The sequence below is a fragment of the Strix aluco genome, chromosome 11, assembly GCF_031877795.1.
Source record: "Strix aluco isolate bStrAlu1 chromosome 11, bStrAlu1.hap1, whole genome shotgun sequence".
NCBI classification, from domain to species: domain Eukaryota; kingdom Metazoa; phylum Chordata; class Aves; order Strigiformes; family Strigidae; genus Strix; species Strix aluco.
Window position 1 is genome coordinate 19,337,401 of NC_133941.1, and position 16,115 is coordinate 19,353,515.

General features: G+C 36.1%; 1 protein-coding gene across 18 annotated transcripts in view; it reads left to right on the forward strand.

The window, feature by feature from the left end:
• DOCK3 (dedicator of cytokinesis 3) overlaps positions 1–16,115 on the forward strand; it is a 220,784-nt gene that overhangs the window by 81,190 nt on the left and 123,479 nt on the right. For all 18 annotated transcript variants that reach the window (XM_074836469.1, XM_074836479.1, XM_074836470.1 and 15 more), the window contains exons 8-9: positions 5,651–5,692; positions 7,128–7,282. In XM_074836469.1, coding sequence (XP_074692570.1) covers positions 5,651–5,692; positions 7,128–7,282 — 197 coding nt within the window. The remainder of the gene's footprint in view (positions 1–5,650; positions 5,693–7,127; positions 7,283–16,115) is intronic.

Consider the following 16,115-nt stretch of genomic DNA (forward strand, 5'->3'; position numbering starts at 1 on the left):
AAATTTGGCATAAATTGAATGAAGGGGGTATTAGTGGGTTTTTTTTTGTTGTTGTAGGGTTTTTTTTAATGTGCTTTTGGTTTTGTTTTTATTATTTAATGAAAACCCAGGGAGAAAATCCTCCTTACTCCTGGCAAAATACTTAATAGGCTCTCAAATGAGCAATAAGGTTTTACATTGTAAAATAATCTAGCGGGAGTAGTTGTGAGAGCCCAATTACTTTCTCATATTTGCGGGATTGTAGAATGTTAAATGTAACATAGAAAACAGTCTCGTATTAGCAGAACAGTGGATGAGGTAACACATTAGACTATCTGTGACAACAAATTCTAGCATTTTATACAGTCATTAGACTTTTCTTGGTAAATTTAAAAATTTGAACATCTCTTTTAACTCTCATTTTTCATTGCTAAGTATATTTGTGACTACTTTATGACTACTATATTAATCTCTTTGTCAGAACTGTTGTGCTTTGAGGCGTTGTACATCCTCTTTCTCCAGGTTACTCATGAAGCTAAATACTAGTGGCTTCAGGATGCACAGCATTTGTCAGAAATTGTTGCTTTACTCCTGAAGGAAACCAAATTGCCCTTTCCCTGTGACAGTGTTTGTGATTTTAATATGATGAAACACTTTTAAAACATTTACATTACTTTTAAAATTTTGGGAAAATATGTTGTCAGAATTCTGCCACATAGCTCAGTGCTGGAGTTGCCACTCTATTGAAGCTGTCATTTAGCAACACAAGTCCGACAATGTCAGAAACACTTGGGTAGCCCTTTTCGGTGAAAAAGATTACAAGACGCAAATGTCTGAGGTATTTGCAGAAGTCAGATATGTTTAAACCTGGCCATTAAATATGTTGAGCTTTTCTGTATATTGATTGCTTTGTGTATGTGTCTTCAGGATGAATTTAAGAGGTTCATGAAAGACACAACTGTTGGCTATGTTACTGCTAGATCTTAGCCATTTTTTTCACCTATCTGTAAAAGCTTTTCAACTATCATGAGTTTACTAGAGTTCCTAATAAACAGACAAGTTTCAAACTCATGCTGCCATCACCTCATAATTGCTTATTCTTTATTCAGATGGAAAATGAGATTGGTAAGAACGAGTAGTTATAAAACTTGAAAATAGAGACTTTAATTGCCCAGAACCCTAGAAAAGGAAACCAACTGGACACAAACTGTGACGGAAGCTCATGAAATCTCTTTGTGATTTTTTTTTTTTTCTTTGTTGAACAAAGCAAACTGTGAGAGGACAGATTTGTGTACATTCGGCTCTAAACCCTAGTAAGAAGTCAGTTGAGAATATAAAGATAGAAAGCAGTTTCTTTGAGACTGACTTGGTAATGATAGGATCCACTTATCAAGCATCATTTGGAAAGGAAGGAGGAAGAACAACAATAAAAACTAATACTGATAGATAAGATATAAGCAAGTTTGATGGGGAAAAAAAGAGGTAAGGAGAATTGATAACTCTTCCAGTAAACTAAAAAGAAAAACCTAAGATACTAACAGGCCAAGTTGCATAAGTTAAGAGTTCTTCATTGCCTTCAGTCACTAGAGTGAAAGAAGGGGAAATGAAGATTACCAAGAGCAAGTATGGAAGAACAGAAGCATAGAAAAGTATAATAGAATAGCACAAATGTGTAAATAGAAAAATTAGAAAGGCAACGCACAAATTAAGATATAAGAAGCAAATATTGTCACTTTTATCAAGAAATGGTTTTATATAAATAAACTGGTAGTAATTGGGAAACTAAAGAAAAGTTTTCATACTAGGGGAAAACCAATTGGCACGTGATGCAAGAAAATAATGTATTGTTTAATGTCCTTCCCCACCCCACCACCACCCCCCCCCCCCCCCCGCCCGCTCTGGTAAGGTGGTAAACTGTCAAATCACTAACAATACCTGTGGAAAAGTGAAATGAGTCACACTTGAACAGGGGAGAAAGTTTATAAAATGGTTATCAGTTCCAGGGTATTTAGAACTATATACATTTCATTTGGGATGTCTAGAGAAGCCATATCAGACATGTTAGGGATAATCATTGGAAAGATGGGTAAGGTTCCAGAATACGGGCAGAGGTCAAGCACACTTTACACCTTTAAAAAACATGATGGAGGAGGAGGAGCTACTAATTATTCTCTCCTTGTACAAAGTGCTGGAACAGGAAAAAAAAAATCCAATTATTTGCAACAAGGAGGTGAGTAATAGTGACTGTGAACTTGTTCAGAATAAGCAATTTTTAAAAGTTCCAATTTACTTCCAGAACATAAATGAGTCTAGTGGATAGAGGAAAAGCAGCTGAGGCCATATTTAGATTTTCATAAAGATTTTAATTGTTTTTTTAATTGAAATTCTCCTAAGGTCGTTAGTTCTAGATGAAATTACTGTAAAGTAAACACAAAGCTAATTAGAAAACCCATAGTCCAAAAAAATGGTGAAGAATGGTTGTCAATAATTTGGTTAAACAGGAGGAGGGATGAATCAGCTTAATTTCTTGTGGTCATCCTCCATTTTGTAGTGTTTTATGTTTCATTAATGACTGGATGACAAAATAGTGAGTATGCTTGCTAAATATACAAATACCACAAAGTTGGAAGTGGTAATACGTGGGAGGAAAGGATCAGAATTCCAAATAATGTAGAGAAATTGAAGAAACTATGAAAAATGTAGGATACAAGTGAGAATCATAAATGCAGCGTTTTAACTTCTGCGGTCAATTGTTGCTTCTGAAGTACAGGTTGGGATGCTACAATCTTAGGTGGATTTGTAGGAGAAGATTTGAGTATTATAATGGAATCACAAGCTGAATTAATTAATCCTTTCATACTAATGATGGATAAGTCAAGAATCAGTGGGCCTAGGTTACAGTTACAAGGATTCAGTTTAAGCATCAGAAAGCACTTTGAAGAAAGGTAATCTGAAATGGATCATCTTATCTGTTAAAGTTTGCACAACATTAACAGGCAGCTGCCTTTTGGGGAAAAATAAAGGTAAAACTGATTCTGTTGTTTTGGTTTTCTTTTAGAAAGAAGATGGATAATTTCTTAACAGTCCTATTTTTGTATCACCTTGTAAGACTTTTCAGGTTGGAAGGGGCCTCAGGGGAGATCTAGTCAAACTTCCTGCTCAATACAAGGTCAACACTGAATTCAGACCAGGCCAGTCGAATCTTGAAATTCTTCAGGGAAGAAGATCGGGTCCCTGCTCTGATGCTTGACTGCCTTGACGGGGTTACTTTTTCCTTGTTGGAAAGTTGGGATATCCTGTGTTGTAGTTTATGACTGCAGTGATTTGTCCTCCTACTGTGCAGCTCTGTAAGGAGCCTGACTGTGTCATCTTGATGATAACTTCATAGTTATTGGGAGGCTGCCATCAGCAACATCTCTAAACCTTCTCTTCTCCAGACTAGAAAAGCTGCATTCCCTTCATCTCTTTTCATACAGCATGTGCTCCAGCCCCCAGCTTCTTTGGTTGTCCTTTGCTGAATGGAGTGCAGTATTTCAGATGTAGTTTCATAAGGTTCCTTTTAATGAATCCTTCTGGGTTGCCTAGATCCCTCTGAATGGAGGCCACCTCCTTGAATACATTGACAGCTGCCACCTGTGAATTTATTAGACTAATGGTAGACCTCTGAAGAATACATGCCATCGATCACTACCTTATGAGCCTGACAGTCCAACTGTTTGTTGGGGTTTTTTTACCAATATAGTTAGTCTACCTATCCAGGTGTAACGTCAAAACTTGAGTACAAGGTTGGTGTGGAAGACTGGTGAAGGCCTTGCTGAACTCGAGATAGACAACAGGCACTAATCTTCACTCATCTACAGATCTGGTCATTTTACCCTAGAGGGCCAGCTTGTTCAAGCATGATTTACCCTTGGTAAATCCACGTTGGCTATTTTCAGTCATCCTCTCATTCATGTACCCAAAAATGGCTTCAAAGAGAGCATGTACACTCTGGGCACTTTGCCTAGCCAGAGGCCAGGATATGTAAAACTAGCTCAGTCAGTGGTTGTCTGTATTGTAGCGGTATGGTCCTGAAGCATAAAAGCAGAGAGTTAGAGAAATCTAGTCTTCTGGTTGTGAAAGATTTTAAATCTGATTTTTAGCCACTTATTGTTACAGATTTGCCTAAATGTGCACTCTGTACGCAGTTGTGTTTGCTGAGGAAACTGTAGCTCTCTGGACCACCTCTCATATTTCTGTTGCTTGAGTTTGTCTCCCACTTACTCCAATTTAGAGATGAATTTTAGTCAAAAGAAGCCAGGATACTTGAGCAGTTTAAATAACTGGTCTTTTCTATGCCAGCTGATTCTGAGTGGTTGCAAGTGACAAAAAGATTAAGTAGGCAACTCAGCCACCTAAACTTGGAGGGTTTTAACATTCAGAACACAGCACAGTAGTTAGACAAACAATGGAGCTGGAGATCATTATTTCTTCTGCTGACAGTGTGAAAGAGGACGTTTTTATAACTGTGAATGTAAACAGATGTCAAAATATGCCATTTAACTTAATATCTTCTTGATTTAGTCTCATTATGAAGATTATCTCTCCTTTCTTGGTAAAAAGTCTTATTTTTGTTCTGTGTGAAAGACAGTGGCATAGTTCGGAAAAAGTTTTGCCAAATGGATTTTGTGGATTATCTTTTACTTTCACCTCTTTTGAAGCTATGAGGTTATCAACAGATCAAGCTGGTCCTGCTACAGAGTGTGTATGTTTGGTCAGAATAAGATGTTGGGTACGTAATAGAAGGGTAGAGGTGGGGGCGAATGAGGAGAGTATTTATTAACATGTGGTAGTGTTAATGTTAATATTTCAGTCTAAAATGCTAATGTTAATATGAATGTGTATGAACAGGCATGGCAGAATCATTAATGATATGGTTTTTAAAGCTCTCTGAAACCTCTTCAATTTAGATTAGTATTTAAATCTCCCTTTGGAGATTAAATGGGTTCAGTGAGTCTTGCAGTCCATTTTGTGATTATAACATCTCTGTCTAGCATAAAAGGCTTTAAACACAGGATCATCCTCAGAGTTCCGTTTCAGAGATGTAGCTCTTTATGCTGATGCTACTTTACAGGTGTTGGCCAGCTGAATTGTGAAAGAGTCTTTAACCATTTAGCAGGATTTCATTTTCTGATCAGAGCAAAAATTTTGAGCAAAGTCTAAAATCCATCCTTCTTTCTAGATGTCCGTTTTTTAACAAATGCACCTTTTCATCGACAACATACCAGTAGATGAGGGTTAATGGTGAGGTATCTTCCCATTTAACAAGAGAACACGTAGATTATACAGTACAGGGTGATGAGCTTTACAAAAAGAAATGCTATTACAGTGTTGGAATGCTGTCTAGCTTGTGACAGCCATTTACATTAAAAGCTAAGGTAAATACCTTAGTATTTAGGGTAAATACTACCTAAGGTAAATACCACCTGTAAATTCAAGTAGTTAGGCTAAGAAATTACTTAACTGAGAAGAGCCTTTAGGAAAGCTAGTGGTCTTCAGAGTGGTGATACGCTGTGAAAAAGGCTGTGGAAATTTGGTATTTTAAAGTTGCTGTTCTAATGCTACACAAATACAATATAAATATTTCTTACTTTCAAAAAGGTTTAAATTTTACTATTTTGTATCTCCACAGCATTTGTCAAGTAGACACAGTGTCCAGCAGAGCACGTCACAGGTAAGACACCTACATATGAATTTTTGTTGTCTTTAAGTGTTTGGTAATGTATGTAAAGGTATGGTGGAGATTATTGGGTAAGTCTCTACACATAGAACACTTCCTCAGAAGATCCTCAAGTAATTAACTTACTAAAGTCCTTCAACTTCTGTTTAGGCCTCTCTTCCTTAGCTCTAACTGTTGTTCTTAAAAGGTCAACTTCTGTAGTGATATCAAAAGCTTCAGTCTGCCCATGTGAATCTTCTTTTCACCTGCTAACACGTGGCTTAGTAGGCTTCTGTTTCGCATATCCCTTCTGTAGTAATGTAATCCTTTCGTGGTCATGGAATCTGGGTTTAATCTTTCCAGGAGAACTGTGCTTCCACAGGTACCTGTCTTTAAAGGATGAGGATTTACTTGGGTTTAATTTAAAATCCAGAACAAAATTAATTTTAAACTCTTTTTTAAGCTAGTACACATCTGGGTTGAAAGTCTGAAAATGTTAAGATTTTCTTTATTAGCAAGTACCTTTCTATGCATTCAGAGGAGGCTATCATAGGGAGCTTAGGATATTCATGCAACCTCTTTATTAAGATCAGCATACAATGGACACAAAGGGAAGTGGTTGAGCCACCATCCCAGGAGGTATTTAAAAGATGTGTAGATGTGGTTCTTAGGGTCATGGTTTAGTGGTGCACTTTGGTAGTGTCAGGTTTACAGTTGGACTCGATGATCTTAAAGGTCTTTTCCAACCTAAATGATGCTATGTTTCTATTATAAAAATTAAAGGATAATTTTATTTCTAACCATACTCCTTTTTTCTCCCCACTCCAATTTTCACTGTTGTAAATGTGTCTTGATATACTGAGTCAAAATGTAAATCTTCCTGCTATTTAACTTTACTGGTTGACTTTATAACAGTTGTTGTTCATGTTATAAACCATTGTTAAGATTTCTTTTTGTTATACATACTGCAGGGCATATTAGCTTGTAAAGCCTGGTTCTAACTGACCTCCATAAATGAACTGAAGCTGCTGAAAAGAAACAATGTAACAAATGTTTTTCTTAAAAATGCTTTGAAATCTGTCTGCTTTAAATGGAAATCATCAAGAACCACCCTAGTACTATCTTATTATAGTTCATTCGCAGTACCAGAATTAAGACAATATTTGAGAACTAGGATTGACTTGGTTTACTTGATAAAAACAGATTTCAAATGCATAAACCATTTATCTCATATTTACTGGGTTATTGTGGTTTCTCAAGCTATTCAAATTACAAGTGGAAAAAATAGAGAAAGAAAACAATCTGGCATGTATTTCCAAGGTAGACTATTTTTGAGATTAAGTTTTTGCTTGATGGAGAAAGGAGAGCAGGATCTCAGTTAAATTATCAAGTTGGTCACATGTCCTTTATTTGTGAAGAACTAAAAATCATTTTCATTGTTTTTAATCAGGTGGATACAATTCGTCAGCGCCATGGGGAAGCTTGCCGTATGCCAGTGCCTCATCACTTCTTCCTCAGTCTAAAGAGCTTCACCTACAATACAATTGGAGAAGACACAGATGTCTTTTTTTCTTTGTATGATGTTCGAGAAGGCAAGCAGATCAGGTAGGGCTGTATCAAATAACTAAAAAGCTTCCTAGGAAAAAAATTGTGAACAAAACATTGTAGAAAAACGTGAGCTATTCTTGTGACAACTGAAAGGACAAAGCTGATAAATCGTAAGTTGACAGCCCTGTAACACATACATGAGAATCAGTGGTACTCATCATTGCATATGAAATGTAGTGTTTATCTATAAGCAAATCAATTAAAGGTACAGAATAGTTGAACTTTGTTTAGGTTTCTGACTTTGGGTCCACACATACTGAAAGTCTTAGTGTTTGGTGTCTGCCTTCTTAGGGCCTTTCTTTAAGATGTACTAATAATGGCAGGGCCACACTGTATGACTGTTTTGAAGAGACAACTGCTGTTGTGTGTGAATGCTGAATTGAGGCTCTTTAAGCCTCATCCACTCCTTGCCTTACAGGCATGTTACAGTATAGCTGTTTTCATTACTCTGTTTTCTATATAAACTATTCATATTCATCCCTATGTCTAGGCTGGACAACTGTGCTCCTCAGTGCTTTGAGGTAATTGGTACTAATGTTAGCAAATATGAAACGTGCTGTATTTTTCCTTTACAGGCCTGTGTTTTGAAAACATCAGAATATGTATTGCATATGCATTGTGTCTCAGAAATTAATTGTAGCTTGGTCTGAGCTGAAGTACAGCATGTTTGTCTGGGGGTCTTTGAGTTTTCATTAAGGCGTGTCCTGACAGTTGGCACAGACCACATTTGCTGCTGTGGTCAAAACTGTCCTAGTTTTCAGCAAATGAGATTTAGATTTGTTCCAAACTGAAGAGCGAGTCCCAAAATGTTCTTTCCTCTCTTTGGGAGAACATTATTATGTGAATAATATTCATCCAAGAAAGTGCAGAGTAGAGTGATAACAGTTTTCTAGCTCTTCAGAATACATCCCACTAAACAAGTGGTCTATATTAGAAAGCTCTAATGACTTGATTGCGTCTTATAAATATGTGTCTGCCACCGTTTAGTTAGGCAATTTAAATATCATTTTGCAGGATGTGGCAAGCATGCCTAATCTGATACTACATCATGTTTATTTCACCCTCACTAAGTGAGAAATGCTTGTTTTGAGGTACTTAGGAGGACATACCTATAATTCCTCTATTGAGAGAATTAACAGAAAAATAGCTGATAAGAGGGAAAGGTGAAAATGGCAAAACAAAAAAATATGCACAATTAATTACTTCATACCACAGAGCAGTAAAATACCAAATTATTTAGATGAGGAAAGCTGCAGGGAATAGGAAGGGACAAGCTGCTGCCATGACTGTGAAAAGCCTCAGAAATTGCTTCAAAAGGAGTTAAATTGTCTTGGGCTGCAGTTTGCATAGAATGTAAATATTGAGGGGGAAACCCTCAAGAAGGGGTTTTGCCGGTGATAAAAAACGAAAATAATAGTTATAATGAGAAAAAGTACAAAGAGTGGTTTAGGCATATGTAAATATATATAATAATGCTTTGATGTGCAAACAGTTGTTATTGCTTTGCTCTTCGTATTGCACATAAGTGATCTGCTGCAGTGAAAACAGCATAATTTTTACATTTTCTTACATCCCAAAGAGTGGTGGGGAAGAAGAGTGTAATTAAAAAATGAAGTTTCTTTCCTCTTCTGTATGCTGCAGGATATAGTACATTAAGGTAAAAAAACAAGCAAAGCTTTTGCATGCAGCATTCTAACTGGAAGGGACAAATTGTCTTTTCTGAAATGGTTTCGAGGTTGATAAATTTCTTATCCAAACAGTTCACACTGGAGGTTGACTGGCTTTCAGTGTTAGTGCTTTGGACATATAGTAGATTACAAACCTCATTGAACCTGTTGGTTGCAATAGTTATTTCCCAGTTAGGTTAAGTGAAGAATCAGTGAAAGTTCGTGTGTTTCTCAGGAGCTGAAGTAACAGCATGTACCAATTATGGTTTAGCAACCAGAAGGCTGGAGCAGCAACTGAAATACAGTTTGAGATGTATTCCCAGGTTCTGAATACAAGTACAGTACTGTACTGTATTTGTGTGGTTTGTGCTGTCTACAAGTGAGAAGCAGAGAAAAGATGATATGAGGAGGTATGGATAGCAAAAATAACAATGCTGCTATCAGAGGGTCAAGACCTGGAGGTAAAAAAAAAAAAAAGTGACTTAATTTTTACTTTGACAGAATTAAAAAAAATAAAAACTTGTGAGTAAATAGAACTGGACTGATGAATGTCTGCCTCAATAACATGTTTCAGCCCACAGCACAAACAACCTGTCAATCTGAGTATTAGGTAATGGCTCAGATCAAAAGGGATGAAAGTCTATTTGTCTATTTGGGATTTTTTGTTTCAAAAATTGTCCCATATTTTTGTATTCAAAAAACCATTAGTCTAGCAATAAAGTTTTTGTTACTGAACTTTAATACCTCAGTTTGTTTGCCATGTGGAAGTTAGCGGAAAACAATCAGAAAATTGTTCTAGTTGTGATTACAGCCAATGGGCAAGTACAGCCCCATTGTGAGAAGTACCTTGGGATGAATGATCATGAAATGGTAGAGTTGATAGTAACTAGAAAAGGAAAGAAAGACAATGTTAACGTAAAGATGGTGAACTTCAGTAAGGCAGATGTCAATGAATGTCAAAAACAGATAGGTAAACCAGGAGGAGGAAAGAAATTTGAGTATTGTCGGTTTCTTAACAATACTATTGAAGAGCCCAAAAGCAAATTGTTTCAATATGAAGGAAAGATATGGCAACAACAGAAGGTGTGTATCATGTATTCCTTGGTCAAATGGGGTCTGGAAGGAAATATACAAAAGGAGAAACTAATGAAATTGCCCAAACAGGGATGGGAAGAGACAGAAACTTGTAGAAAAAATGCGAGTAGCAAAAGACATCAAGGACAAAGAAAGAATAATTCTATAATGCTTTAGCAGCAAAAAAATTTTTTTACAGAATCAAAAAATAACTGAACAGATTAAAGGGGTCATTAAGCTATCAGCAGATGTTACCAACATAGCTGGAGTATTTAATAGCTGTTTTGCCTCAATCTCCCTAAGAAGGTCAACTGCAATCAGATAACAAATGCAAAAAGTTCTGGAACAAATAAACTATTTATTAGCACTTAGAAGCTAACAAGATGAAAAGTAAAAGTCAAAATAGATTTGTCAAGCACAAGTTACATCAGAGGCAACTGATTCTTCTATTATATGGGAATGCGCCTCATGCCTCAACAGAAGAGAAGCGTTAGACCTGATATGGTAAAGCCGGGAGATACAGACGAGATGAAACTAAAGGGGTTGGACAGCTGGTGGAAAAACTGATCCAGGCTGTTATCTGTGCTGGAAGGATGAAATGAAGATGATTTTTATTTAAAAAACAAAACAAAACAAACAAACAAAAAAACCCAACATTTTGGCAGCATTATTTTGATGGCTGGAAATTAGCTAAATTCAGTAAAGCAGTGAGGTTTATCTACCTTTACAGCAGCTCTTTTTTATTAATAAATGCATAAAATTATACATAACTTCAAAAATTACACATTCAAAAGCATGATATCAATTTTTTTCTGAAAATAAGCTTGAAGAATCCACTAAATATGAAAAAGGATAAATGCATTTCAGTATGATTTTTTTCTTTATAAAGTTTATGTTTAAATATGTAAAGGTGTTTTATTCTGCCTGCATCTTAAACCAGAATAGATGTTTCTAGGACTATTTTAACAGTTACCCTATTGTACTCCACTGAGATTTAAAAGTTTCTTGTCATCTAGAAATATCCTTAATTATGGAGAGTGAATAGAACAAAAAGGAAATTCTGACGGGATGGAATTTGAAAAACTGGGGCCTAGTCAGTAATTATGCATGGAAAATAGTGTCATGCATATTACTGCTTGTAACTCCTCCATCTGCCTACTCACTGTGCTTGTACCATGACTGGAGATTTTGGAAGATGTGATAGGTACCCATGGTAGTGTTGATAGCTTTGACAGAGGAAGTCAATGTGTTCATTACTCATACAGGATATACTCAAGACCTTTTTGTTGTGAGACCAGATTTTCTCTACAGTGTATGTAGAAGGCAGACGTTTGCTGATGATCTCCTCTCTTTAATACACTGTGTCATAAGAAGGCCTTATGATCTTTCAGCTGCTCTCTTCACTCAGAATGCACCACTACCTTTTTGTTTGTTTGTTTGTTTTCTTTCTGCATAGTGTCTTTTCTTGCTGTCATGTTATCTTGATATTGCATTCTATGGAGTACAAGGATGGTCCATTCTGACATGCAGACAGTCAAGCAGATGCATCAGATTTGCTATCTGGGAGAAATAAGAAATTGCTTGGGCATGCAGAGACAGAATTAGAAAAGCAAAAGTTCGGCTGGAGTTGGTGTAGAGAGAAAGATACACATGCACACATGGCTTCTGTAGGTCCCTTGGCAGCAAATGGAAGATGAAGGAAAACATGTCCCACATGCTCTATAGGGCAGTATATGATTTTGCATGAGGAAAAGGTAACTAAAAACAGTGGCTGCTTTAAGCAGTGAATATTTTCAGCTTAAACAATTGTAGTAGTAGCAACAGGTGGCTGTACGTATTTTTAGATGCAAATATACAGTAGATGTTGGCAGCTAAGTACGTTTACAATGACATGGTAATGAAACTCTTAAGATCTTATGTCATTGATGATGTTTTTTTGTAATATGTGCATGAAGACAGACATTGACAAGTACGTTCTTTGGTTTGCTTTGTGCAGTACTCAAAAGTTGCTCCTGATTTGTTGCTCTTGTGCCATCTGCCTTATAATCAGTTCTTCACTTACAAGATCACATACTTTTCAGTGAGCACCATACTGCACACTATTTTTTCTCCTTCCTGTTTATATGACTCTTTTTTGATTATTAACATTTATTATTCTATTCTGTCCAATTCAAAAATCTATGCAACTAGTTTTGCAATGTCTTCATCATATTTTCTTTATTTTGGATTTAGAAACAAAGAAACAGAGGAATTCCTTAGTAATTTTTCAGAATATTGCATTCTTTTTTTCAAATCATGTATAACAAGGTTACCTAGAAGTGATCACATAAATTAAGAAAGTATGTATGAATAGGTAGATGTTACTCTGTTTAAGAACTGCTTTCTCTTCTGCTCTGTGCTATTGTAGTGTTTCTCTGTATGATGCTCTCAACACATCGTGTTAAGAGATTTATACAATTATATTCTGAGAAATACTAAATGTACAAGTGTATCTAAAAAGCCTATATTACAGACATGCAACCTAAAGCTAGAAAAGTTTAAAGTTAATGAAGATGTACTCTGGAAATCTTACTTGAGGAACTGTGAAGGATGGCAAGTACAGTAATACACACTTCCCCACATTATCTTGTAGTGCCCCAGGAAACATGTGCGAAAGCTTACTTAAGCTAAGAGTTAGCCAAAAAGAAAAAGATGGGATGCAATAGAAAAAGAGATTTTACTTTTTTATTCTGTGGTTTTCCCTTGGAGAGATAGCAGAGAATAGGAAAGAAGAGGCAGCAACTATCCTAACCAAAGATATTCCTATCAGGAATTAAGATTCCAATTTACCCAAAGAAAAGTGGAAGCCAACTGAGACACTGGCAAAGGCATGGAGAATACTTAGTATGGTCTTCATGGTGCATTCTGTGGATTCACATTATCCTAACTTTTCTCAGTACTGCAGATGGTTTTAAGCAAGCGTCTTATTTTATCTGTCAATTCTATCTAGGTAAAAATGATTGTTAGTGATCAGAATCCAAACATGTCTCACCCAAGAGTACTGTAGCATTTTTGGTGACTGTCTGGTTCCTCGCTACTTTGTTAGGAGGGTATACAGGGGGAATAGGGTGTTCATCCACAGAAGCTATGCAAACAGAGGAATTGGGAGGAAAAGAAAAGTCTTCCACTGGCAGAAGAAAGCTTTATGGCATATGTAGTGGTGAGTAAGTCTACACTCAAAAGGTCACTACGGAATTTGCATTATATCCAACTCCCTATTTTATTACATAAAAAGGCAAGTTTAGGTTTGTCAGTTTTTCCTGCACAACTTTTTACTGTTACGAATCTTTAGAATGACCTGAATCCTGAAATAATCATAGAGAAGTCTTCAAAGCCTCTATTGTTATCTGACTTGGTATACAAGAATTCTTCTGAAGATTAAGAGGTTGGATTCAGATGTCTGTGGATGAACTGGAAGCCTATCTGTGTCACTCTCCAACAAAACTGAGTTTGTTCTAATAAGTGTGATATATTAAATAAGAATGATCAAATAACATTACAAAAGGCACTAATTTTAACTGATCCATTTAATTATTTTCTATCTGCTAACTATGCCTTGGATTTTTTTAAATGCTATAGAGAAGGCAAAACAAGATGGATCTATCTTCTACTGAAATACAGTTGGAACGATGCTTAGCAAATAGGGGTTTTGGGGGGTTTTTTGTTGTTTTTTTTATCATGTAATTGACATATCTTATATGGGGCCTGTCCAAATAACAGAAAGATAAGAGAAAGGATGAAAGGTATAAAACTGGAAGAAAAAACTGTGGTTGTTCAGTATTGATAAGGACTACTGTCTATTCCTCGTGAGGGTACACAAAGATGCATCGTGTAGATCTTGTGTTCTGTGTGTTTCAATATGATTTTGTTTGACAGTTTTGTGTTGTCTAGGCAGCTTTGAGAGAATTTATGAACGCTGTCAGTTGGAGGTGGGGGAAAGAGTTAAGCAGAGAAATAAATGCGCCTGCAAATGCAGAACCACATATTCCTTCCGCTTAAGTACTTCCCAGCTGGACTCTTAAGACTTACTGCATGGGAAATTTCGGGGGATCATAGATGATGATCAGGTTTAAAGGCTGTATATAAATCTATATACAGATAACCCATTTCTAGTACAGTACAATGAAATGAGAGGAAAGATGCTGCGTAGTTATTGACCTTGAAAGCTATGACTAATTCTCATGTATGCAAATTCTTGCACTTTTTCTGGAGGGGTCTCATTTCCATAATGCCTTTCTGAGTGCACTAGTACAGAGCACAATATTCTACCTGTTTTGGTTTTTTTTTTTTTAATTCTGCTTCTCCAGGACCTAATCAAATACTTATCCAAGGTTTTCACCTTTCAACATTTTTTTGCTTCTCTCAAACCGTTCCTTTAGTTTCCTTTTGCAGGCATCAATAATTTACTGTTAAGTTAAATTTATTTTTTTTCTTCAGATCTTTATTCTTTCTCTTTGTTGTCAGTATAAAAACATCCAGATGGAATTAGTAGAATTTCTTCCTGTGATTATCATTTAAAATAATTTGATTTGGAAAATAAAATACTAATTTTTTTTAAGGGGGAAGAGAAAATTAAAAAAAGAGTAATGGAATTAAATCCATTCATGAGAGCCAGTTTGTGGGAGTGTCAGGCACCGCAATGAGAGTGGAATGTAGGAAAGGCACAGTAACAGTGCAGTAATAATTTGGGTGGTTATTAACTTGGACTGATTAGCATTTCACACCTTTGGTTTTTTTACTCTACGCTAAATCATGCCTTTGGGCTTTATCTAAATGACATCATGCTGTATAACTAACCTTTCACAATGAGCACATACCATGTTGTTATGATATTTTTGTCCTATTACTTAAGTGATAAATGTAGACATGAATGGAGATAGTGTGCTCAGACTTTCAGATACGGGGCAGGGTATGATTTGCTACCAAGAGATGTTTGCTATAAGATGCCTGTCCAAAATTTTGTATTGAAATACTGTGTGTTCCCAGAGTATATCACATTCTTTTATACTATAGGATGATGTCCTGATATGCATCATAAGCATAAATCATTTGCACTCTAATGTAAGGAAGGAGACAGCAAATGCTCATACAAAAAGCAATCAGCAGGTATGGAATAAAAAAAAGGAATACCAAAATACCTATTTTTATAAGGCAGACATCTGCCTCGGCCCCTCCCTCTCCCTTCTTAAAACAAACACAAAGGTATATATTAACATAAGTGGTGTGTCATCTGTGTTATACAGTAGACAAGATTGAATTATTATAATGATCCCATCTGTTCTTAAAATTAATCTGTTAGATAGAAATCTTTTCTAGTATATTATATGAGCTGGTAGTTTCCTAGCAGCATCATGATGGAAGCTGATCTTGACTAAAGATTGCAATTAGGAAAAAATATGTTGGCAGATATTTTCCCCCCCAAAGATTCTACCTTAGAATTCCAAATTTCACACTGTTCCTCTTCACTTAGGACAATAACACACAGGGTGGAGCAGCATGTGTCTGTTCTGAAGCAAGACTTTATCCTTCAATGGTTAATTTCTAATTGCTTGTAGCTTTTCTAATGCAAATTGACATCTATTGATTAGGTGCATTACAAAGTCCTTGTTGCTTTTAAAAAAAAAAAAGAAAAATCTTCTGAAGTTCATGAAGCAGCTTCATTGCCTCATTCTTTTCTCGTGTTTCTTTGATTTTTACCTCAAGGGTATGTGGCAGTATTAACAAGGTTAACATCTAGCCCTTCATAAAGCATCTCATTGTGTTTTGTTGAGATGCCTTTTCACATTCTTTTCCTCCTGGTTCAAGGATAAAATAGTAATCTGTTCTTTCTCAGCAGATGGCTAGGTAAAACACGTGCAGGGATGTGAGAAAATAGAGACCCACAGTCATTTTAATATACTAGAAACGTAGAAGCATATCTTCTACCTAGCTGCCAATTTTCAGTACAGTGCTAGGAATTTGGTAATTTTGAAACATCTATTTCTGTGTTAAAATTGAAAAACAGTAAGCAAAATGAGAAAAAACACAATCTTGCTCTTTAATGCTATTAC